General features: G+C 40.7%; 1 protein-coding gene across 1 annotated transcript in view; it reads right to left on the bottom strand.

Moving 5' to 3' along the window:
- The window catches only part of LAMA4 (laminin subunit alpha 4), a 94,912-nt gene extending 70,593 nt beyond the window's left edge, over positions 1 to 24,319 (bottom strand). Inside the window, exons 1-2 of the mRNA XM_021391121.1 lie at positions 23,650 to 24,319; positions 2,765 to 2,866 (exon numbers count right to left, since the gene is read on the bottom strand). Coding sequence (XP_021246796.1) covers positions 2,765 to 2,866; positions 23,650 to 23,850 — 303 coding nt within the window. The 5' untranslated portion in view covers positions 23,851 to 24,319. The remainder of the gene's footprint in view (positions 1 to 2,764; positions 2,867 to 23,649) is intronic.

The following is a 25,840-nucleotide window of genomic DNA, read 5'->3' as shown; positions in this document are numbered from 1 at the left end:
CAGGTCTTACAGCTTAGTTATTATTTAAACTGCAAAAAAATAATAATTCATCAACTGAATACAGTGTTACAATTACTTTATTGTTGTCTTCCATCATTGTTAGCAGTTAAAGTATATATATATTTCATATTTAAATAATTCTACTGTATGAATAAACATGCAAATGTAGAATCTTTCAGCTTTTCTGAATATCAGTTTGTCTAAAGATCTTCTGCTAAGGATGTTCAGTAATGCTTGTAACTCAGGGCTAACGTAACTGGGGTGCCAGTGGGGAGTCCGTAAGTGATAAAACTTCAGAGTTGTGTATCAGAAGCAGGGACATAACAATTTCGTATGGATATATATGCGGGATGACAAGCACAGTAAAGGATATATACAGAATCTTTCTCTCTTTTCTTTTTATCAGTCTTTCAAAAACTAACTGAATGCAGAGAGTCTTATGTCTTACTATCAGGTGTGGTGGTTACCACTGCAAGATTTATTGGAATAATTTCCTAAAAGTTGGAGGAGGAGAAAGCAATGAACACTCAATACCACATGGTTCTATCAATTCCCAGAAATTCCCAGCCACGCAGACATCTACTCCTCTCTGTCCCATTCTTGTCTCCTAGAACACTTTGATCAGATCCATTCCTGTGTTTCTCCAGAATGGTCCTTAGGGAAAGCTGCTTTTTCCACTGATTCTAACAAAATCAGAGTCTTAACAATTAAGACTCCTTTTCTCAAATTACTCACATCTATTCATCTAACCTGGTTCTGCCTGGTGTTTTTCCAAATAATATCTTTCTTTCTCTAAGCATTTATTCTCCCAAGCTTTCTCAGTTGCACTTTGTGGTTTACCAGTTTCACCAGTCAGGAGATGGAAGTTCTTGTCTGGCAATTTCTGCATCCTCAGAAAATCCCTGTTGTTGCTGTCCCCATGCGTATCTCTGATTCTGTTTTCAGCTATCATACCTTTTAAGCCCCTTTTCTTGCTGTTCTTTCCTTGCACCGCTCTCTTTCCCTTTCCCTTTGACTCTTATTTTTCTTAAACTTTTTTTCTGTTCATCTTTATTGAGAAGTAAATGGCCTGAGCATAATGGCTTACTAAATCATTCAGACCAGCCTTCAAATGGTTTATTTGAACTCAAGCAGTAAACTAGGCTTTAGCTCTTAGTTTTCTTCTTACTACCTCATCACTTCATGGAATTTAGTATCCTGGAGGAACATCAGTCACAAATACACATGTCCTTTCAGATTATTTTCTGCTAATACAGCAACTTCATCTTTTTTCCTTTTTTTTTTCTTCTCCTCAGCTCTTGACAATGGCCTCATTTTTGTAGAAGACAGGAAGCAAGTCTTCTGTTGTGTTTGTAAACTGAGGATATAACCACTTTCCTGCCACATATATTCTACTCCAGAAATTCTCTGGTCAACAGAATCACAAGAAGCAGAGATTTGAAAAACTCTTACTCTTGTTCCCAACTCTTCCATTGGACGTTTCCTCTTCTCATTGTCTCATGACCAAAAATGATATCCATGTGAAGGAGAATAGCTGAGAATGCTTTACAATGTAGAACTATTTTTTAAAATTTAATATTAACCCACAAAGCCAATATATATTCTGCAGAAACTAACCAATCCTATGCACGCTACAGTGGCCAAGCCATAATAATTATTCCTGGGCTGAACAGCTGCACCGTGTTCCTCCTATGGGAATGGAATGGGAAATATGCCATGGAGCAGGGAATTATACATAACTGAAAACTTGACAGAGGCTGCAGCAATGCAAAGTATGTGAATATTATAAGGTCATTTTACGAAGAGATAAACGGAGGGCAAAGGTTTATGACTTGTCAAAAGTAACACAGTGAGTCCATTGCAAAACCAGGAGATCTGGGCTCTGTACAAGCTTGTAAAGTGAACACTAATGTCTGCTCTTGCTATGCTGTTCAGATACATTACAGTATTAACTTCCTTCTTTTCTCTAATGTATTACTGCTCAGATTATCCATTAGTAATCGGGGTTAGTTTTACTGCCTTGAATTTTGCTCTGGAGCTACGAGTGATCAACTACTAATGCTAACTCACAGCTTTCTGTATGAGCTGATGATGAGTGAGCCTGAACATATGGGAAATTGTAATACTACCTTGGAGTTCAGTATCTTCTTTGCTTGGTGTGTTATTTCAACCTCCTCGTGTTCCTTCACAGCAGGAGGCTGTGATGCAGCAGAATTACTATGGATAACACATGCATAGACGTTCACAGGGGTCACTCATCACTGTAAATTGTTTGTATGATATACAGTATTGTATTCATAAAGGGGAGAATGAAGTTTGTTTGAATTTATGCATTTTTCTCTGGGGAATACAAAACTCTTTCCATATTCCTTAGGACTGAAATTTTGCGCCAGCATACTGACTCTTGCAAATACTACATGCAGAAAGTGTTTGGAATCCTCAGGGATAACCTAAGTAAGTGAGAATGAAATTTGGCTAAGATAATCTTATTAATGTTTTGATCTTGGTCCTGCTTATGATTGCCCTTCAGCAAAAACAATCCTGCAGGACAGATACTGTTTTTCCCATGTATTGAAACTGAGCACTGGCATTAATAGAAGAGTCAGATCATGGCCCACAGTTTCTTGGGTTTGCCTGGGAAATATTTCCTTTGTGTAAAGCCTCATGCAATGGTGAAAGCATTCATGTTATCACCAATAGAAACCCAAAACCAAGTGTGCTGTTGTTCAGTGAGGGAATGGCAAAGGAGACAGGAATTTCTTACCACACAGATTCCAGATCCATCAAGGCATCTGTTTGCATTACCATTACAGTTGCAAGGAGAGCATTTTCCTGAGCTGGTACGGTAAAATCCTTCCTGGCATCCCTGCAATGAGAAAATAAAAATAAAGTATCCCCTATGCAGATGTATTCTGAGAGTTAGGTTTGGCAGGAGAAAGCAAGATGCAGGAGAAAACAAGAATTACATCCAGCAGGTTTCCTCTGAGTATACTTCATGGCCCTTTTGCAGAAGACCACACACACTGCTGAGCTTCAGTCTGTTCCTACGTTCTCTGCCCTGGTGCTTGCGTATTGCTTTGTGGTGTTCAAGATGCCAGCATCCCTGCCTGTGTCTGGCCCCTGGTCAGCAGTGGGGACAAGAAGCTACGTTTTGTTCTAGAGGATGGGTCAGCTAGAAGTGATGACTGTTATTGAGTAAAGAAGGTATATCCATAGGAAAAGAATAGCTTTTACTTGAAAAAGAAAAGCCTTAGAAGACTTACTAAAAGCAAACTTCATATTGGCTTTTATGAGCTTTGAATGAAGAGCCCTGAGGAGGCAGAACCATATCTACAAAGATCAGTGTCCTTCTGACTGAAAGCTGGTGAACTCTGTGAGGTGCTGCCAAGGCAGGGCTGTCTGTCTGTCTGTCTGTCTGTAAGACCGTTGAGATGCGCCAGCTCTATGTAAGTCCTTTGGAGATATAACAGTTCTTTAATTATCCTTCATATGACACAACAAATAAATGGGAGAGATTACATGAAGGGTAAAATTTCCATTTTTTTTCTTGAAGGTGTGGCTGTGCCTGGCGTGTATCAGTTAACATAACTGTGCTTATCAAAATAAAACAGAAGATTGTAAATATCTAAATTGACTTCTTTTAAATACTAATTACAGCAATAGTATAAGCAGCCAGAAACACAAAGCTATTAAGATGCCACTCTAAGACTGGAAGATAAGAAGAAAATTAAAGAGGATTGCTTTTGTGTGGTCTATTATGTGTAACTTGTTCTCCACAGAGGACTTTCCACCTCATTGTGCATTTGGTGAGAAATGCATGAGCTAGTCTTGGGAGCAATCTCTGCTGTTCAGACAGCGCCTGCTCTCCCTGTGTAGCAACCTCCCTGCATTACATGTATGATGTTAGATCCACATGGACTCGTGAACTTTTGGATCTTAAAGCTGTTACCATTGTGTAACTCTTGTAGTGTTGTTGCAGAGCTGATGGGAAGTGTATCACTGAGATCTCCAGAAATTATTTACCTCACCTTCTTTTAACAGGCACTGAAGAAGACTGTCCCTGACATGACGGTCAGAGCCCGAGATACACCAGGCTCTCCTGAAATATTTTTTGTAGCTGACTCTACAGTACTTTCTGTATTCTGTGGTTCCTGATGTCACTTATACCTGCAAAAACTGGGAAATTCAAGTGAATTACAAGGGTGTGATCTTACATAGTTTGCATTTGTATGAGGTAAGTATATTGTACTGATATAATCAGGGTTAAATTTCCTCTGGATCTCCCTCTACCTCATTTTCCTAAGCTGCCCTGAAATAAAGGATGATTTCTTTTCTGAACTGGCCTAATCATTTCTTTGCATGCCCACTCTGAGCTGTGACGTGAACAGCAGGACTATAACATGGGTGCAGCATGGTGATTCCTCCACTGGCTCGGAAGCCAGCCTGAGCATGGCATTGATCCCTGTCCTACTGGTGGCTGGAGCTAACCCTGGCACAGTGCTACAGCTGAATTGCTTCTGGGGCCTGGGATCTTGGATTTCTGCCTGGTGCTATAGACACAGTGTATAGCACTGGGTAGCAAAGACTAATAATGCTGAGGTTTATTTGTGTGTTAGTTTCCATTCTCAAGGGTGGATGGATGCTTTTATCCAGTCGGATGAGCTGCTTGTTTAGGAAATAACATATCTTACGAGATGACTAACAAGAAGATTTAAAAATGAGGCTTACAAATGAATCATTAATCCAATCTTATGCCAGAGAACTCCAAGGAGCTGAGATGAACATAAATGGAGAACTCAGTCGCCTTTAACATTCTTGCACACAATATTTTATCTGGTTTGCTTTGGAAACACTTTCATAGATAATAGCTCCTGGGAGGAAAAGCCTTCACCTCACCACTTTGGAACAGCAGAAATACTATCCATTTGTGCTGCTTGTTTCTTTCAGTTGTTTAGTCTTAATGCAGAACTGTAGACTAACTCCCACCAGACTAAGGATTTCAGCTGAATGATTACGCCACACACTGTGGAAGGCAGACAATTATTTTCTAAATTGAAAACAGATTCTTTTCCCAGTGTCTTTCTTGGTGATATTTCTCTTTACCCATACAGTTTTAAGGCATGCTATGTTCTCAGATGCCCTGCAACTGGTGGGTGGTCCTAGCTGATCCATGAGGGTCTGCCTGAAGCCTGGCCCTGCAAGCCTAAGCAGAATTGTTTGTGACATAGGATGGTGAATGTGGACAATGGAAATGTATGAGTATGTGCAAAGGTGTCTAAACGAGTTCTTCAGATGGCCATAAGTATTATCTGCTTTAAACTTCATCTAGGGCTAAGTCTGACCTGCAGCCAGTTCTCTCACTCAGAAGAAGCAAGTTAGATGCAGGTCAGCACAGCATCAGTGGATCCAGCTGTATGGGCTGGGTTGCATGGTTATTGAGGGAACATACTGGGAAGCAATTTACCTCCTACTCTGAGTGGACACACTTCTCAGCCCCCAGAGACATCTACCCCGGTTTGGAGTGTCTGCTATCGTGGCTGTCAGAGACACTGGAAGATGAGATGCAGGCTCCTAAGTCACCTGGGTAATTTCTGGTAACATTGTCTTCCCAGAACTACTCAGTTCATCACAGTATCTTGGAAGATGCTATTTTAAACCCTGTGTTGCATCAATTTAAACCAGAAATGAGGTATTGACAATGAGTGCTATGAGGGAGATGGGAATGAGATGAAAATTGGACGCAGATTGTTTCCTTGGGGTTCAGAAATTTTTTCAGGCCTTCTCAATTATTCTGATATGTTTGTGTTGCTCCTTGCCCTACTAGTGATAATGGAGTGATCTGTTAGTTGTTCCAGGGCGTGAGCCAGTGTCGTATTTATAAAAAGAAGTGTCAGAGTGTTGAGCTAATTGAGGGATTCAAATGGCCAAATGTTCTGGGAGCAGAAAATAATTGCATGCAAAGTACAAACAGGTCTAGAGCAAAAGTGGAAATACCTCCCCGTGAAAAACTGTTATGTAGGCAATTGAGTGAGGAACATTTCCGTCCACTGTCTGTTTTTGAATGGTGAAGACAATTAGTAGGCCAGAAAGCTAGGTCTGCATTAGCAATTACATATTCACAATTATTATTTTTTTTTGCCCAAGGGACAATGTCTATTCCAATTCAAACTGAAAAGTCCCATATAATGTGGATCTTGCTGAGCCCTTGAAAATCTTGTATACCCCATAGTGCATTTAATTTTCTTTTTTTTCCCTTGCATCTGGCTTTAGTTATTACATTTCTTACAAACAAGAACCAGCTGTGGTGCTGCAAGTGCTGTGGAGCCTGTAGCCATGGTCTGTTGCTGTAGGCCATTTCTGATGATATAAGTGTAAGCTGGGACTCAAGATGGCAGTCCAGATACATAGGATATGAGCTTACTGCTATTTATATTCAAGCAGTTTCACCACTTTGATTGCAGCTGCTCTTGATCTTGATTCTGCATTCCTTCCCTGCTGCCAGATAGCAGCCCTGGTGCAGCCATGCTGAGGTAGGTCTGTTTTTTGTGATCATGTCTCTTCTGGCTTGCTTTTCCCAAAAGAAGAGTGCTGTGACATGCACTGAGTGTTCTCTGTGGTTTCAACCATGTTAGCCAACTAAAGAAGGGCAAGGCATGGCTTCAGGCACTGGCTTATGAACTGAGTGATGGTTCATTTTCTGCCTTGATTTTACTTGATTGTGCTTTTCCTGACCATGTCCAGGCTCAGCTCAGAGCATGTGTCTTAGGACACAGTCTCATGAGGCAGTATGTCTGGGACTGCTCTTTTTAGAGCAAACACAGAGAGAGTTTAAGCACGTGGACATGAGCTGTGTTAGGCTACTGGACAAGGAGGTCCCCAGACTTCTTTCTTCAGTAATTCAGACATAGCCATAAAGCACAAAGGGTCTCTTTCTTTGGCAATAAAAGTCTCCCTTGAATCCTCACCAGTTTTTGTTATTTCTGGAGTTTTCTCTTGAGTGCTGGAGTGCATGGAGAGATGGGGATTCCAGGCTAAATGGAATCAGCCTTTGCTATACAAGACTTCCACTCTCATACCAGAGACCTCATTGGATTTGACACAGAAGAAATCCAAAAGAAAAAGATGGTGTTTGCGTCCAGGATTGTTGTAAAAGAGGAGGCAGATAGGGCACTTGGGGAACTGAAGCTGAAGAACAGCACCCACGTAGCAGTCAGGGCACATTAGCTACCGTGTCACTACTATGTGAGACTTGGCTGTAGCTGGCTAAGGACAGAGTCAAAAGGTGTGCTTTCCTCCAGATCTGGGAAGGATCCTCATTCGGCTGCATAGATGTTCAGATAGGTGGGCAAGGATCAAACATCATGGTGTTGCTTAGCAGATTTTCGCTAAGTCAGTTCAGGGTAGTGAAAGTGAATGCAACCTGGTCACATTTAAATCGTTAAATTCAGAATCTAGTGATTAAATTAAAATTACCTGGATTAACTAATATCCCAAGCATGTGGAAATACAAATAATTTCTATTCTGTCGTAAGCACCTGTATTTTCTCTGATTTTTAATCCTGTGAGGCAAAAATGAAGAATTTTTTAGTTTCTGGCAACCACCTCATTGCATTTCTTCATATGTCAAAAGGGTAGAGAACTATTTGTACCATAAATTAAGATATGCTAGCCAATCCATGATGACTGCTCCTGAGCATGCTCTTAGCCCCTTGAAAAAATATTTTATTTTCACCTTCACTGAAAGAGAATTAAGTTAATTCTCATTAGCAGTCATCTGATGATGTTCAAGGACATACACCAGTATTGCAGCTGAGCAGACATACCACAGCTTATTCACTGGTTTTATCTTGATGGTATGACAAGTACACTGGAGATGCAATTTTAGTTTGGAAGACCTTTTATGCATTAGAGTTTCCATTTTTCTGCAGATTGAGCTGTTCTGTAAAAATATTGACAGAACAGGTATTCTTGAGAGTCCTAGTCTGAGAACTGTGACATCTGATAAAATAAGTTATTTACTTACAGAAACATATCTGTGGAGAATTGTGACACATATTGTGAATTATTTGTGTAATAGTATCACTTGACATAGATTGATCAAGGTTTTCAGATCTCTGTGACCCTCGAAGTTCTCACTGTACTGAGTGTACAATGCACTGAGTGTAAGAAAAGAAGAAAAAAAGAAGAAACCTTTCATTGTCGAGCCTCACCTCAGAAACCAGGGAAAAGAAAACAGAAAAATGTTACTCCTGTGATATACTAGGCATCATATCAGCCACTGATAGCTGTCAAAATCAGACATGACTAATAAAGCACAGGTTTCCATTATGTTGATTAGAAGAATTAGACCCATTGAATAGAGCAATAGATTCTTCCCTTCTTGACAGCTTCACGTCAAGGTGTAATGTTTTTCTAGGAGGCATGGTTTAGCCTAACAGAAGTTTAGGATTCAGCATAATATTAATTCCCTGAAACTCAGAATCTTTTGCTGTGCAGAGGCGAATGAATACTCTAAACATCTTCCACTCATTTTAAAATCTGTGGGTCTATGGGAAAGACCAGTCTGCTGGAATACATGGTATTGCCACAGAAGCAACAGCCATTTGCTACCTGGGGAATCAATCCAACCCAAACATACTTGCTTTTGTTTATTTATTTTCAGTGTACAATATTTGGAATTGGCAGACACAGTACTGGGGCCTTTTTGAAGATTGCTTGCTTACACCAACTTGAATAAATAACCTACTGCCCTTCCTAAAAATAAAGATTTTTTCCTGCTTGAATATCTCCTGGTATTTTTATTTATTTAATTATTTATTGGAAATTAGAACATCAGACAAACAGCTCTGAGAAGGCAGTCCTCTACTGTACATTTGATGCTATTCCAATTTTCTCTGTTTTCTTCAGAATAGGTAAGATTCCTTTCCAAATAGATTCCTGGTCTTTATTGCCTACAATGTTGTATTCACATTAGGAAATACTCAATCTCCAGCTAAGTACTCACAGAAGAAAAGTTCCAGCGTTCAGCAAATATCACTGGCATGCCTATGTCAGCAATGAAGACATGCCTAGGCTGAACCTCATGGGACCTCCTTGGCCCAGGTGCACGCTGTGCTGACACAGCTGTGGCTGTGCTGACCTAGGGGCACCTAGGCCAACAACCCTTGCAGCTGGGCAGCGGGATGCCTGTGTAAGACAACCAAACCGCAGCAGGCTGAGCATCATCAGTGCAGAGATACCCACATGAGAATAAGCTAACTAGTCTTCCTTTGGCTGGTTTAATTCCTTTTATAAGAAAATGCATCTAAAGTAGGTCAGCTGTGCCTGTTGCTCATTACTGATTGCAAAGGGAGATTTGCTAGTTCAGATGCAGGTGAATCACCCAAGCAGTTGTGTTGCTACATTTGAGTTAGCTTGATTCTGGCCAGTTTAAAGTGTGATGTTTCCCTTCATTCTGATAGCATCTCCTCTGATTTTTACAGCTAGCTTTCAAAGCTTTCTGTTATATTGCCCTGCACTGGTGCTACCATCTCCATTGAATACTCATGCATTCAAAAATCCACAAGCAAAATATTTTCAGCCCATCTCTGAGATATATTTTTCTTCTTGGAGGTGGGAGTAGAAAGCATAAATATATGCTAACACCCTTGGTAAAGCTGTAATTCTTACAAAGCGTTAAAAAAATGCTGCTGAACATTGCTATCTGGGAATTGATCTTATTGATGCTAATAACTCAGTCTCACATCAGTTTGATGGCTTTGGACAGCATTGAGCATATTTAGAAAAGGACAAGGGGAAATGGTTTCAAACTAAAAGAAGGGAGATTTAGATTGGACATAATGAAAAAGTTTTTTACAGTAAGAGTGGTGAGGCACTGGAACAGGTTGCTCAGAGAGTTGGTGGATGACCTGTCCCTGGAGGCATTCAAGATCAGGCTGGAAGGAGCTCTGAGAAAACCTGATCTAGCTGTAGGTGTCCCTGATCATTGCAGGGGAATTAGACTAGATTGCCTCTAAAGGTCCTTTCCAGCTCAAACGATTCTATGGTTCTATGACTGTATGAAAGAAATTTGTAAGCAATTATTATTAAGACTTTTTATTGTCATCTGAGATACTATGTGCTCATTGCAAACAGCAACATTAATTCTAACGTGCCTATGGGATACAAGATCATCCCATTTTACAAAGAGCAAAACTGATCCTCACCATCACATTAAGGTTGCTACATTCACTCCTGGCTCAAGCTGCAATTGAGCACTGCAGATGTATCTGGGAAGAAGAGCTCTGAGTTGTTGTGAGTGACTTGGACAATCCACAGAGCTTGTGCCTGGCAACTCCTTGAACGGCTACAGAGCAAAGCCCTAGCAAACAAAGGAGCATAACCCCATTCTGAGGACATATTCTGGTTCAGTCTAAAAAGCACACCTTTTCTGCACTAAAAATACTGCCTGGTATGTAAGCAAACAAAACATTTGACACCTGGACAGCCTAGCTTAAAACTGCTCTGAGTAGGCACAATTTTTACAGCTTATAATATTTGGAAAGTATTAATTACACAGCAAACTTCCTTACCTCCAACAGATATGAGACTCTTACAGTGTTTAATTCAGCTAGAAAATACTGAGGGCACCAACATGACTTCTACCTCTGTTTCTCAGCTCAAGGCATAATTGATGTCCAGTACTTTTAAACATGGACTTTTAAAATCCAGACTTCCAATTGCACACTGATGGACTTTTGACCATTACTTGCTCCCTGGGAGCAGAGTAACAGACGTTGCAAATTCCTCAAGTCAAAGACATGTTATTCATGAACACAGACACATTTCTAGAAGTCATCCTTGGGCTCTTTATGTAGAAGTACTTGATAACCATCATTCATTTTTTCGCCACTTGTTTTTTTACACTTATAACTATAGGTGCAAATCCTTTGTATATCAATTTCTTCTGGCTCTGAAGTCCCTCAAATGTGGATGTATTTCAGTTTTCCAAAGGAGAAAGAATAATCTTATGGATAGGAAACTGTGTGGTTTCAAGTTTCCTCAAAAGCTTAGTGACGACTTGTAGCCTTGAGGGGTTTGATGCAGACAGCATGTTCCAGTAGGTCTGTTTATTTATAGTGAGATATTAATTAAATCCATGTCTCCTCCATTTATATTCATAACACTCATTCACTCCAGTTGTTATTTATAGTATACCTTTTAGTCCTGTCTGTATTATGTGTCTCTCTCGTTGGCAACAAGGCTTGAATGTCATTTAAATGGTCTTACAGTAAATGTCATCCAGATGAGATGGTTGCTCATTGGCCCTTCATGGGGGAGGCTTTTGTACTTGGGCTGTTTCTATTAATGGCGAATAAGAACATTACGTTGATGGGTTGTGGATCTCCATTTGTCACCAATCAGCTCCCACAGCTCTTCTACTGTTGTCTTGTTCTCTGCTTGTGTCCTCCTGGTCTGGATTTCCATTCATCCTCTTATCCCTCTTCTCCATTTGGCATTTCCCTGCACCTGGTTCTAGTCACTCATCCACTTCATGACATCCCATCACCTTTAGTCTACTAAAACCTACACAGTGATAGTTTCATTACATTAAGTTTGAAATTATCATAAGAAAAATATTGCTTTTCACTGAATAGTTGAGAAAATTATTGCCTTGTTTCCATACGTGGGCTCCATTGTCTCTAACCATGTTCATTAAGATATCAAGACCTAAAAAACCACACTTATTCTGCTCATCTTGTGTGACTATGCACGTCAGTCTTTCCCTCAGTTTCTTCATCTGTGAAATCGAATAATGACAACAGTCAACTTTGGAAGGGGCTTTGTTGTATACTAGTGGAAGTGCTACATAACAGCCTTATTTCTATAATTATTACTCTTCACACCCATGGCTTCAGGCCTTTTTAAAACTCTGTTCCCAGTCACATGTATCTCATTTTTTGGATCAAGACAAGCTTTCCTATTTTTCCATGTTTCCCCAAGTTGGTGTCAAATCCAGGAAGGCAACAACAAAGAACATGATCTGCAGAACTTCCATCAGCTCTAGTTTTCACAAGATGAAGAACCTCTGTGTACCCAGTGTAATCCACAACAATGAAACAAGTCACTTGGAGTATTGTGTCCAGTTCTCGGGCCCCCCAAACAAGAAGGACATGGGGCTGTTGGAGCAGGTCCAGAGTAGGGCCACGAAGATGATCAGAGGGCTGGAGCACCTCCCCTATGAGGGCAGGCTGAGAGAGCTGGGCTTGTTCAGTCTGGAGGAGAGAAGGCTCTGTGGGGACCTTATAGTGGCCTTCCAGTACCTCAAGGGGGCCTGCAGGAAAGCTAGGGACGTCCTTTTAATAAGGGCAGGTAGCAACAGGACAAAAGGAAATGGTTTAAAACTGGAGGAGGGTAGATTTAGCCTAGATACTAGAAATAAATTCTTTACTGTGAGGGTGGCAAGACACTGGAACAGGTTGCCCAGCGAGGTTGTGAATGCCCCCTCCCTGGAAGCATTCAAAGCCAGGCTGGATGGGGGCTTTGAGCAACCTGGTGAAGAGGGAGGTGACCCTGCCTATAGCAGGGGGGTTGGAACTAGATGATGTTAAAGTTCCCTTCCAACCCAAACCATTCTATGATTCTATGATGATTCTATGACTTCTTTTAAGAGAACTAGTCAAAACAACTGGGAATAATGTATGTCCCCATATGACAGACATTTCTGGTAGCCATTACTTATTTTCAATGTCTGCTATGATTATGAAGTTGTTGCCAGTCCCATGACTTCAGTCTTTTTAATCCAGTGCTGAAAGAACTTTTTTGGCTTACAAATAAACAACCGTTCTTTAAAATAATTTACTTAATTAGACAGCACTGCTTGACATTGTGCTGTCTTTCTTTCCCATTTTTTTCTCCATCCTTCCTAAGAGACAGACCACACTCTGATATTTGAGGGTGGCTTTCATGAGTGACCTTCAAGGGTTTTCTGCCACAGTATATGAAAAAGGTATATGAAAAGGATTAGTTGGAGAGAAAAAGAAAGAATGCACTAAAATTTCACATGAAAAAGTGAAATTAACTTTGTAAGAATGGTTTTAAGCTGTTCAAGGGATTTCTGTTTTCTTCACTTTGCTGTCTTTGTACTTGAACCTATAAATCCCTATGTAGTGACATTTCAGAGGAATCTTTGTCTTTCCCTGCAGAATGAGGCTCTCAGAAGTTAGTAACCGAGCCATTGACCAGACCCATTGGCCAAACATATTCTGTCAGCAAAGTCATTGTAAGAGATGGGCAGAAGTCCAGCTCTACACTGTGAAGGGCTCCACAATATGCACACAAACCCAAACATCTGCTCTTCAGTTTTATTTCTTCTCTACTGATGTTTGCTAAATTCATCTGAGCTTTGAGACCTTACAAACCTAGAGAATTAAAACCAAATAAGATTGTTCATCAGCTTCCCCTAAGTCCCCCAAGCACTATCTATAATTTCTGTAAGCCTACATTACCTCTAGTCCACAGTATCAAATTCTTCTGGATGACAGAGGTCACATTCTAAATATTATTACTGGAAAAGTAAATTCTCTGTCGTCATTTCTGTGACATCAATTCTATGACATCATAGCCAGGCAGTTAATTACCCCATTTACTAGGACACTACAGTTGTTAGATGAATGTTTGCATGGAAAAAGCCACTCTACTGAATTTGCTGTTTCAAGGACAGAAGCCTCACGTAAATTGGTTATTTGCAATTTCAAACTTATTTTTAAAATATTCATGATAGATTTTATAATAAACAATCTGATGTAGTACATTAAATTTTTGTATTGTTTGCTTCAATTTCTGACACTGCTAGCTATGAAATATTTATTGCTTCCAGTGCTCCAGTGATGCTGCAAATCAGGAATTAACCAGAAGTTGATGAAGAGTTTTGGACACAATACCGGTAATCTTTTTTTATCCGCTTATCTTGGCAGATATCTTAATTCTAATTACATTTAATGAGATTACAAACTAAAGAAATTACTTGAATTACACAATAACAAGCTTTCTATTTTGTTATTTAGCTTACAAATGTGAAAGCAAATTATTTCTTGTTGAATGTCATTTGGTGAAAAAACTCCAACATTATTACATATTCTCAAATTAAATTCCAAGACATGATAGGTTCAATGAAAATTAAGGCTTTACTGGGCTAATGAATCTAATAATAGGGTTTCTAGGGTTTTTCATGTATACAAAATGGTCATTAAAACTGCAGTGGTGTGTTTTTATGATCCTCAGCAATTTGAATCTTTTAATGTTAAAATCAACAAAAAAAAACTGTCACTGATTTTGAATCCATAATCTTTTTCAGTGAACAAATAGTTCAGTGAGTGATGAAAGAAACAAAGCCGTTTCCTATTACTAGTCTCCTTTATCTTGTCCCCTGTGTGTGGCTCTCAGTATCATCCCTTTTTGTCTGTGTCTCTGATGATGTCTCAGTAAGAGCGCAGTGCAGCGGCTGCTCTGCAGTCATGCATGCCATGTCTGGCCAGCCTGCAGCTGCTAAAGGGAATATCTAATGACTGAATTTACTCTGATTTTCCACCCAAGCAAGCATTGTGTTTCTTATTGAAACACAATAAGATCTTCATCATTTGTATATAAGGAACAGTTGAGCTCTCCTCAAAATTTACTGAAAAAATTGTGTTTTCATTAAGGGAGACAGGACAAGGCCCTAACTTAATAACAGACCAACTTGAAAACCTCACTTGCTGGCTTACCCCTGACAACTGGGAATATGTATGCATCACCTGAAGAGTTATCAACTTGTCAGCTTCCAAAATAGATCTTTCTTTCTGATGATAATAAACACCAGATTATGCTGCTGGCAGAAACTGTCTTCCCAAAGTTTTGGACAAAACACTCAGTGGTTGCTAAAACTAAAAGTAGCAAGATTGAAACCAGTTGCTCTGACTGTAGATAGCATCTTGTTGGCAGAGGTGGTGTGGAAAAAAAGTTTCTATTTTTCCCTGTTGCATAGAGGAGTTTGGAGTTGGAGGGAGAGGGAATATGGCTTGTCATCCACAGGTAATCCCCAAACCAATAAGCAAAACAGAGAGTGGACAACAGGCAAAAACCACATGGAGACCCCCTCCCAGACCACTGTCACAATATTCTTGTTCCTCAGTGGGGTTTGTGTATGCTTCCATTGCAATAGTGACAGAGTAACTGTGGCTGCCATAAAAACAATCCAAAGCTGAAAGCCAGACGGCTTTATGTGGAGCACCGGCATTATCTATTGCCTTAAGAAGGTAATTGTATTTAATTTTCAAAATTTCCTGTGTTGAAAACGTTTCCAGACTGTTACCCCTTCTCCAGTCCAAGTGAAAAACAAAATGCCATTCAGCAACAGAGATGGGGTTGGATCCAACATAAACACTTCTCAGCTAGGCATTCTCCATCGAAGTGCGTAGTCATTTTTTCCATATACAGTGAGAAAGACAAAGCCTCTGCTTAAACGGCATTCTTCTCCAAAGAGGGGAAGGACTAAAATGTCTTAGCTGTCTGCAAGCTGGCTAAGGATTAGAGCTTAACACCAGCCTCCACTCTGATGTTCTTATTACTACAGCCACTAAGTAAAAATATTACAGTTACAGATGCTCACTACTGCAAATGGAAGATCTGCAGCTGGAAGGGCTGCTATTTGATCTTCCTCTTTCAAACAAAACACCAATCTTATTCAAAGAAAACAATTTACAGCTAAAAGGATAAATAATTTTGCTTTGTTATTAACCACCCTCCACCCAGTCCCCACAGATCACTCACACAAAATGTGCTCTCCAAGCCATACTCCATTCACCTAAGTCCTCCATATAAGGGGGACATAATCAGTTGATGTAGTACAGCAGTCCCAGAGAAATTTCCAGACAGACACAACATTTTTGGAGGGATAAGCAATAAAAGTGTTTCTTAAAGCATGTACTACTGTACTTGTGGGACAGCGTTAAATCAGAAGTGGTAAACCTGAGGAAGGTGTTCAGGGATGACTGAAGCTTCCTTTGATTTCCCTTTTGCCACAACTACCTCACCAAGTTTCTAGTATTTCCTGGTTTGATTTTACAGCTCTTTGAAATTTTGGAATTGCAGTAGAGACATAAAGTGATCTTCTTGTCCAGTTGGCAAAGCATAAATTTAAAAGCCTGTTAGTACCAAATGCAAGCCACAGTGTGAAGAACTTGACAGATCAAGAAAAGGAGCTTTCATCCATCTCTGCTTCCCAAGAGTGGCCTGATGGTGGGCAAAATGGGACAGCTGACAGAAGGTGCCACGTTTTTGGGCTGTATTCTCAGCACAGTTTCCAGCTTGGTGATGCTAGCACCTTGCAAATGTGTGGGAAGGAAGGGAGGCAGCTGTGCATGGTTAATCTTGTGCTGCAAGTCCTGCACCCAGAGATGCTCTCTGATGGATACCTGGAGGTGGGCAGAGGAAATTTAAGGGGTATGAAAAGAGATGACCTGTCTTGATCTTTCACTGCCTTTCTGCCCATGGCTGGTTTCATCATGGGTAAGGTCTAATAATGAAGGAATCATTTTCTTGTCTCAAGGAAGGGAAAAATAGATGCATCGAGAGGAAAAAAGAAAATCATCTCCTTCCCCATCCCTAAGAAAAATCCCTTACTCAAACTCCAGATTTCAGTTGACTTAGAAGTAATTAGCTGGTGCCTTAGTAATGTTGTAGAGCCACTGCAGACAGTCTCTTCCATTGATAGGGAAGTAGAGAGACAGAGAAAACCATAAACCTGCAGAAAGATGAAGTCTGCTCATTTCTTGCCACCGAAAAGACTTTCTGTTCAAAAGCTACAGGATGCAACTGAATCATTGGGCAATAACAGGGTACAACATAGCCCAGAAATGATCTGATTTAGATACTTGTTCCCCATGTATCTTCCTACATCTGGCACTAGCAGTGAAAGGCTGAATAATTTTTTCTTTTTTCATTTTTGTTGGGAAGACAGAGTTTAACTGTCATTCACTTAGATAAAATGGCTGTATTTAGAATCATAGAATCACAGAATGGCTTAGGTTGGAAAGGACTTTAAAGATTACCTACTTCCAACCCCCCAGATCACTGCAAGTTCCTCATGCAGGTAGGTTCTCTTTATTCATTATTTATTAAATTGTGATTGGATTTAGCACTTATGTGCCAGTTCTTCCCATCCTCCCTGGATTCCCTGTGTCAGAACTTAAAAAAATAGCATTTTAGTTCTTTATAGAATATTGTAAAATTTGAATAGTAATTCATAAAATATTTTTCACTAGCCTCTTGTTATTCTTTGGCTCATATTTCTTTTCTTAGTGTCTCTTATGTTGGATTTTTGGCTCAGTTTCTTGTTTATTTGTCATTAAAAAAAAAAAAGGAGCCCTAGTGTATTTGAAGTATTTATTTTAAGGAAATAACCATCTGAAGAGTTGTTGAAGAGATTTAAAGAGGAAAGACAAGCCAGCCAGGTCATATTTACTGCAACTTAGTCAATCTATGCTTGCATGGCCAAATATACACTGTATATAAACCGACTGGTAGTTAAGAAAACCTCTCAGAAATCATTTAATGACAAAGAATTAGGTTTCAAAATCTTTGGAGCTCTAACAGCTTTGTATATAGTACTATTCATCAATTGTTGAATCTTGCATTAAAATGCACAACCCAAACATCCCCAGCTCACATCGGTGTCCGAAAATGAACTGGGATCAGATCCAAATGTTCGAGATGACCAGTTAAAATATAACAACCAAATGTGTCCATGTTTGTGGGTTTGAAATAAAAGTCCTGAAGCAAACTGTACATTATCAGTGGCTGGTTATATCATAATCAGAGACAAGACCTATTTTCTCTTGAACAGCTCATGAACACTAAGAGCTGTAATTAAAATTGTAGATGTATTATCAGCTAAAATCAAGGTATGTTCTCTTTCAGTAACCAGTTATTTCATTGCGTCTCATGGCCTCTGGAAAACCTGGAATTTTAATTCTTAACTTGCTTCCCATATCGTGAATAAGAAGGGGCACGAAACACCTTTGCCTTTTATTGGTTTTCACAATCCTGAATAGGCTTTGGTGCACTTTCCTGATATTAGCCCAAAACTTTGTGGGAACTCAGTGCAGTTTAAATAGCATTATTCTGGTAGGTGCTTTATGCACCTTTTCAAAATAGAGAACATTTCCAACTATCCATCTGCCTTGTCCTTAGGTTCCATTCACTTAAGCGTCCTACAATTTAAAAGGTTTGGGGTCTGACAGCTCTGCTCCTAGCAGCTGATTTTCATTAAAGCTTTGATGAGAAACTTAAGCTGGAATCACAAACATCTGCAGTAAAACTTCCTCCCTGCTAATAGAAGCTTCTCAGAACATAACCTTGTTGAAGAAAAAAAAAATCCGAATTGCTTCTTATGGGAGTTAACCTAATGTAACCCTAAGGGTCTGAAATGAATTTATTTAAAGATCTGCTTTTTCAATGGTAGGTGCAATTTCCATTAGCTTAAAAGAATATAAAGATTTCTGTCAAGCTAAAACCCTTTTTGGCTCAGACCTCAGGATTAGGTCTTCTGCTGTTTCTTTTAGCACTAGTTTGTTTTGAACAGAATAATGCTACAAGTAAGGATCAACTGATGCTTTCTCTAAACAGTCTACAAGGCCTCCTGTCCCAAAACTTTTTGGGAAAGGGCTGAAGGCAATTTGGTGATAATTTGAGTATTTGTTAATAAGTGGCCAAGGCTTTTACTTGTTTTATTTCAGATATTTAACGTAAGCCATTTTAGAGAGGTGTGGTTACTACAGTTCCTGCACTCATTATTGCTTATTGCTTTAGAAAACCAGAAAGAAAGCTCCTCAGATATTGTTTCTTGTTTTTGAAAACTTAGATCAGCAGCTGCTACTGTAAGTCAGGTGGGAAAAAATGACAGTTAAGCATGTAATTTTATTGTGCAAGCTCCTACAGTTTATTTCTGCCTCTTACTGTCTTCTATAGTAAATAGCTAATTTTTGCCTTGGCTATTGCAATAATTTCCTTTAAAGGACTTCTCTTATTCTGCCTTCCCCTGTATCAAAAGCACTGATGCTGGAAAAAGTTTTTAAGCTATCCAACAATATCGTGCTTTCTTGCAGTCTGAGAATTGGCTCTATGCCTTCTCCCTGCTACTTCAGTTTTTTTTTTTTTTTTTTTTTTTTACCCTTAAGGCTTTGGATTATCTCATTCCTGCTCTATTTTTTTCCTCTCCTTCAACTATTTGCTTCCTTTCCCACTGTACGCTTCAATTCTTTCCACAGAGGATGTTTCAATTCATCTTTTCTCGCTTAACAAATATCTCCACAGAATGTCTTCTCTTTTCTCCACTAATCCTTTCTACATGGACCTCCTATACCCGGCTTTCTTTGTTATTTTCTGGAGCCTCCTGTAGGATATAAGAATGAAGTGAATCTTCATCTGGATATCGCCTTACATTCATTTTGCATTAAAGTGAGTGACTACACAATGTGAATCACAGGGAACCCTTTGCCATGTTCTCCAGTATTTGAGGTCTTGCCCCATTGATTACTCTCACCTCAGACTCTGTACTATTCCATTGATTACAAGCAACTTTGATTCTACTGGGAAATAAAATTGGTATCTATACAATTAAAATCATAATGTCAGTGAAATTTGCAAACGTAAATGTTGACAGTGGCAGGCTTTAGATCCTAATGGTAATGTACAACCTACCTCTTATTTTAAAGGCATGTTTTTGACAGTGGGATGTAACTTTTCTCACAAGTTAGCTCTATGTTTTCATTCATGTCTCTGTGCCTCACTACACCTTTTCCTTCTGCCCTCCTAAAGCAAAAAGGTTGAACACAAAGCCAAGGGTTCTTAATGTTTGCAATTCACTTGTTTGCTTTCATTTGCAGTTGGGCTGCCAGTCTGAAATCCTTTCATCTCTGATGAGCCTTCCTTGCAAAATATTTTAATCCATCCTTATTTGGAAAAAAAAAAATCTTTAACTTAATGCAGTCAGCTGCAGATAGGTTACACTGATGAGCTGGATCTGGAGCTTTGGGCTCATGCTCCCTCTGAATTTCAGCACCATAACATCTCCCCTGCATGCCTTATTGCGCTACTATCCCAAGGAACTTAAGCATCCTAAGTTATACATGTGTGAGGTGAGTACTTCACAGAGTGTTGTTGATATTGATCTGCCTCTTGATAAGCAATCCAACACAAGTGGATACATTCTCCATTGCTTAATTACCTTTAAAATTTAAATTTGTAACTAACTTTTAGTATGAACAGTCACTTTCAATTTCCACTTGTTGCATGTGATTGCACCTTCATGTGTAGGTCAGTGAAACCCTTATTGAAAAATTGTTGCCTGTGTATGTCCTTATGCAATTAATCCCCTGAGCTAAGTACTAGTATGTTGAATTCTAGAATCTCTCAGTTACCTTCAAATTCCTAGCAATTTAATCCTTTTCATTATACTTTCTGAATAACGTTCATCAATTTATAAGAATTCTTGTTGAAACAGAGGCATGGAGCTAGATATATTATTTCACAATGGCCACTACCAGTGCTCATTCTGCACGTAACATGACCTTACATTGGGTGGAACGTAGTCCAGTTAATTTAAACATTGAAATGTGCCCCAATCTTTAGCTAATTAATGGAGCCATCCTGAAGTAAGTCCTTGCAGGGGAACAGCCTCCTTTGAGGGAAGACCAGTAGGAATTTGGGAATTTCAAAACCTGGTGTCTCCATTATCATATAGGAAAGTTGGGCTTACGCTTGAATGCTATACCTGATTCAAATTGAAAAAAGTTTAAGTGTAGGTTACATGCCTGAGTTATATGTACAGAATCTCAGTTATGTATTCATTTATTGCTGGGGCACCAAGCTATTTAGATATTGCCTGAGGTCCAACTCATACTCACGATCCACGTTCTGATGAGGTACAGCAAGTTAGCCTATCACTGAAAATGTAGTTAGTCTCTTCTCTCTGACACAAAGAGACTTTCATTCAAATCTAAGGCACAAGAAAGCTCCACGTTAACATTAATTCTGAATTTTTAAACAATTTCTCCAAGTGCCTCTAAGTTTAAGGCTGCCAAACTTGAGAAAGGAAGAGAAGTGGAAAACTAAGAAATATGCGCTAATACGTACTTGTTTACATTAACTGAGGTTGCCCGTTCTGTTGGTTCATAATATTAGCTCCTACCAGGAATTAAGAACATCATGTGGCTTGCATCTTAGAAATCAACACTGCTATAGACTTGGATTTCTGAAGACACTACGAAATGCAGACCCGTGTGGGTCCAGTACTGCCTATCACGTTCTCCACATGCAGAAATGCCATGCTTTCTATCCTCCCTGTGTTCTGCCTTCAGAGCAGCGTGTTTGATTCTGCGGTTGACTGGCACCACAGACCTCATGAAGGTCTGTGCACAGCGAGCCTGTGGTTCCCTTAGCTCTGCCTTGCTAACCAACCCCCTTGTATAACTTGGCACTATTCAATGTGACTAACAGCCTCTGTCTGCTTGGGAGAGCTGTGGGCCTGAGTCAATATTTAGACGAGAGAGCTGAATCAAGCCGTGCTGTGTAAGGGAGTTTATACTGTGGTTCCCTGTGAGCTGTGGGCTAAGAACTTGGGCTTGGAAAGGGCTGATTCAAAACTGCTGGGATAGGCTCTCTTCTCAGGCAAGAATGAAAGGTGATGGGCTTTGCGAGGAGAAAACCATCTGAGGGCTGGAAGAGATGCTACCAGGTGTCACTCTTTGGTCCCCAGGTCAACCTGTGGGCTTACAGTAAGTTTCTAAGCCACCATTACCAGCTCGTGAGTCAATGGGTAGCAGGTTCTTAATGCAACAGAGCCATCAGCCCTATCCCAAAAGAGCATCCTACTGGGCCTCTCTGGAAGTAGGTATGGGTGTGGGCCCTGAAACATAGTTATGGGATGCATCTGCATGTAGCAAAGGAGCCTGAGTTTCTTTCTGATAATATCCTGCTGTCAAGAGCCTTGGCATAATTACTGAAGGCAGCAGCATTCATTTGGAATATGGGGTCTGAACAGTGTGTAAATACTCCCATTGTCGGGGCTGAAATAAACTGCTGGAAGAAACATCGGTTAGTGAGTATATTAGGTGAAACTTCAGGGATGACTGAGATAGGTGAATGGGGCTAAATTGTCATTCTTCTGCAAAGTCCAATTTATATCCCACAGCACCTTCGTAAGGTAAAGTCTATTAACATGACTTTTGGGAAAACCATATAACAATCATACTGAGAATGGCCACAAGAGATTTATAGCCTTTATCCAGTGAAATCCAGCCACAAAAACCATTCAACTCTTAAATCTGGCATTTCATTCACTTTCCATTTTGTAAGCAACAGGAGGCAATGTGGCTTCCCAGGGGCTGATCCCAGGCTGACAGAGCAAAGATGTACATCCCATGGCATGGAGCCCATCCAAGCCTCTGATGGCTCCTCAGAGCCCCTACACTGAGCAAAGCAGGGGTTAGGCTCCAGTTTTCTCACACAGGTCATGTTTCACAGCAAGTCCCTCACAGGGTGGGCAGGCAGGCGTTTTGGGAGGTTTCACTGCTGCTTGGAGCCACAGCAGTGTGGGGGGTGGGCTCTGCCCAGTCCTGCAGTAACTCCAGCCATCTGAAAAGCTCGTACATTAATTTGCATGGCTATTAGCTCTAATAATTGTAGTATGGGGGCGGATGGGTAGAATTAGCCTTGTGATATAAGAGACTGCGATCTTGATATTATCGTACTGACTTGGCTGTGCTAATCACACCTCATTTTTGGATGTCATGCTAGAACAACTCTTTCCCTTCCCATGACCTTATGTAACTCAGTTTGCCTTCTACTTTGCATCTCCCACGTATGATACATTACTGTCTCCCCCTCTCAGTGCATGCTGGAGTAATTTATTGTTTTCCCAAGCTGTGTTTTTTTTATAGATCATTCCAGATGCAGCCCTGCTAGAATAAGTATCACCCTCTCCCCTAACACAGTGACTGCTCGAAAATTTTCCACAGTCAAATTTCTTCTCAGGTCTCTCTAATTTCATTTGTCACTAATCCCAACCTCATACTTTTTGGAAGGCACAACATCTCTGCAGGTGTTTTCTCTGCAGGCAGTTTCCTACACGCATTTGATTTATTATCCTTGCTCTCATCGCCAAAAGGAACTTTTGGAGGTGGATGGCATTCAGAAACAGAAGCACAAACTTCTACTGCACGGTGTATGCGCCGAAAAGAGAGAGTTTCTCTGGCAATTTAAGTCAGTTAAAATCCCAAGCACCACATAAGGCAAGCAGAAAAGTGTAGTGACAATTAACCCTTGTAAAACAGCTCTGTTTGGGCAAGCCTGCTTAGTTATGTTGGCAGGAAAGTTGGAGACGTGCTAGGCTGGTCTCGCTGCAAAGCACAGCAGCTGCCTGCTCGCAGCAGGCAGGGCATGTGTGCATTTTGAAGTCCTGAACTGTATCTCTCTAGTCTCCAAATGCAGCGTCTCAGACCCCCTGCAAAAATCTCCGGCATCGTTGTAAGGATCGAATGATTAAGCTAACGTTAACCAGATGGGAACTTCGACACAGACAGATGAAAGCAGAAAAGCGCAGACACCAGAGAGAGAACGCAGTTACTGTACCTCAGCAAAAGGCACCCAACTTCCAGTAGCTACTGCCTGCTGCTGCCCTCTGATAACAGTAGCTTCTTGCATGCTGACCGCTGAGCTACCTTCAATGTCAAACAGAAAGACGCCTCCCGCGCTTGAGGCTGTGCTGGAGGAGAAGCATCTCGAAAAGAATAATATAGGAAAAACCAGGGGCCAGGCGGAGATCAAAGCCATTTCCTCCCCTTACATCCAGCAGTGGTCTTCTAGCGTCTTAGTAATTGTTTACCCTCTTCTGCAATCAGCCCCCCTTGGCTTAGTGGTGCCTCAGTTATTTTAACTTTCTTTCAGCGTTCAGTTTCCAGATGTGGCACTTCAAGGCAGTCTAACCAGATCCTTATTTAAAAGGGTGAAAAAAAAAAAAAAAGCAAAGTAGGGAAGAAAAGCGCTTTTGCTGCCTCCCTCCCTCGTTCACTCTCTGTGCCTGTGGCTCCTCTTTTCCCCAGAGGCTCCGGCTCAATAACATACAGATGGGCAGTGCTTAAGCAGAGAGTGTCAAGCGGAGGTTGTGTTCCAGGAAAGCACCGCTGGCTCCCCAGCCACCTTATCTCCCCCTGTCAGGATGCAGACTGACGCTGTGCGTGGTGCTCTGGCTTCCTTCACGTGTTCACATTGTTCCCTTTTTACCTTTCGTGCCTGGACCCTCCCACTCCAACTTTGCCGTTCAGAAGTGAGGTCAGCCTTCCCCCCCCCACGGTCCCCACTGCTCTCTGTTTGGGTATCCTCGACTCCTCCGTGCAAAGCAGGGGCTCTCGTGACTACTTTTTATTTTTTTTTTATTTTTTTAAACATCTCGTTTATTCAGTGGAAAGCAGAAAAGTGCCAAATTTATTAAAAGCTGCCCAACAGCCCTTCTCTTTGGTCAGGGGGAGGGGAGGCTGTGGATGGGGGGAGGAGGCAGCCTGGCTATGCCATGGGCTAATAGGGCAAAGTGGTTGCTCTGACATGCTTCATTCAAACCCTTTTCCTCAAGCCCACCTCTTTGCTTCTCAGCGGCTCATGAAAAAGAATATAGTTCACTGCAATTTTGGAAAATGACTTCATCACTCAGACTCATGAACTTTTATTTACAAAGAGCATCTTGTATTCCTTTTTCAAGAGATGCTTTGTGAAGCCCTGCTAACAAGGCCTGCAGTGTATGAAAGCAAGCTTAATATATTGCCCACAGCTGACCTAATTTTATGTCTACAATCTCAAAAAGACAAAGCAAAAGCCTTCTTAAGTTTTGGGACAAAGTGAAGTTGTAATTATACTAAAGTGCACTGCTCCTTCTAAAGATTCAGCACCTTGTCCATTAGCTGTTCTATTTTCAGGGTTTTACGACAACATTGTACCAGAGATTGGCTTTCTGGGCTTAGTTCTGGAAGTGGACTCCCTCTTTCCCCCCTCCCACCCACCTCCCTTTCCAATCTGATTAAAGGAATTATGAACTGAGGATGCTTTCAGTGGAGAATTAAGGGTAAAATAAAGTGCTCTTGTGATTGATCTGTGAATTTCCACATACCTGTAGGCAAAGATTGGTACCCTTAAATGCTATACAAGTGTCATATACGAAATATAAAGTAGTTACACATCAAGAAACTCTCTGTGTTTCAGAACTGATATGGGCAAGGAGAAAAAGCCACCCAAGGTTGTGAGGATCGGGTCCAGGGAGTGCAGGAGGAAATAAAGCATGGTCAAGGTGGTTACATGTAATTCCACCCTGAGCACAATGCAGACATCTGTCTGGGATGAGAGTGACAAGAGATATCTCTTGTCTGGGAGAGATATAGTGACAAGCATGCTGCCTCCCAGGAGATTGACGGTGAAATGTTATTGGGGGCTGCCAGGTCTCTTCCAGCTCTTTCTGCCAGTGGCAGCTCTGGAAATGGCCTAGAGCAGGTCCAGAGGCTTATAGAGCAAAAGACAGTGAAGGGTCCCAGCCAGGGCCCCACAAAGTTCCCACTAGGCCTCCTGCTATAGGGACAAGTTTCAGGTGTGAAGGTAACAGTTAAAAAGAAGGCACAAAAGAGAGAATAAAACATCTTGAGAGAAAGTGGCAGGATCACTACTAGGGTGGTGGCACTGGAGATTTAAAACTACCCAATGAATTGTGCAGCAAATTACCAGAACTATGTGTGAGATAATTTTTGAACCTTTTTTTTTTTTTTTTTTTTTTTTTTTTTTT

This window comes from Numida meleagris, chromosome 3 (genome assembly GCF_002078875.1).
Source record: "Numida meleagris isolate 19003 breed g44 Domestic line chromosome 3, NumMel1.0, whole genome shotgun sequence".
NCBI classification, from domain to species: domain Eukaryota; kingdom Metazoa; phylum Chordata; class Aves; order Galliformes; family Numididae; genus Numida; species Numida meleagris.
The sequence above is the reverse complement of the archived record's forward strand: the minus strand, read 5'-3'. Positions and strand labels throughout refer to the sequence as shown.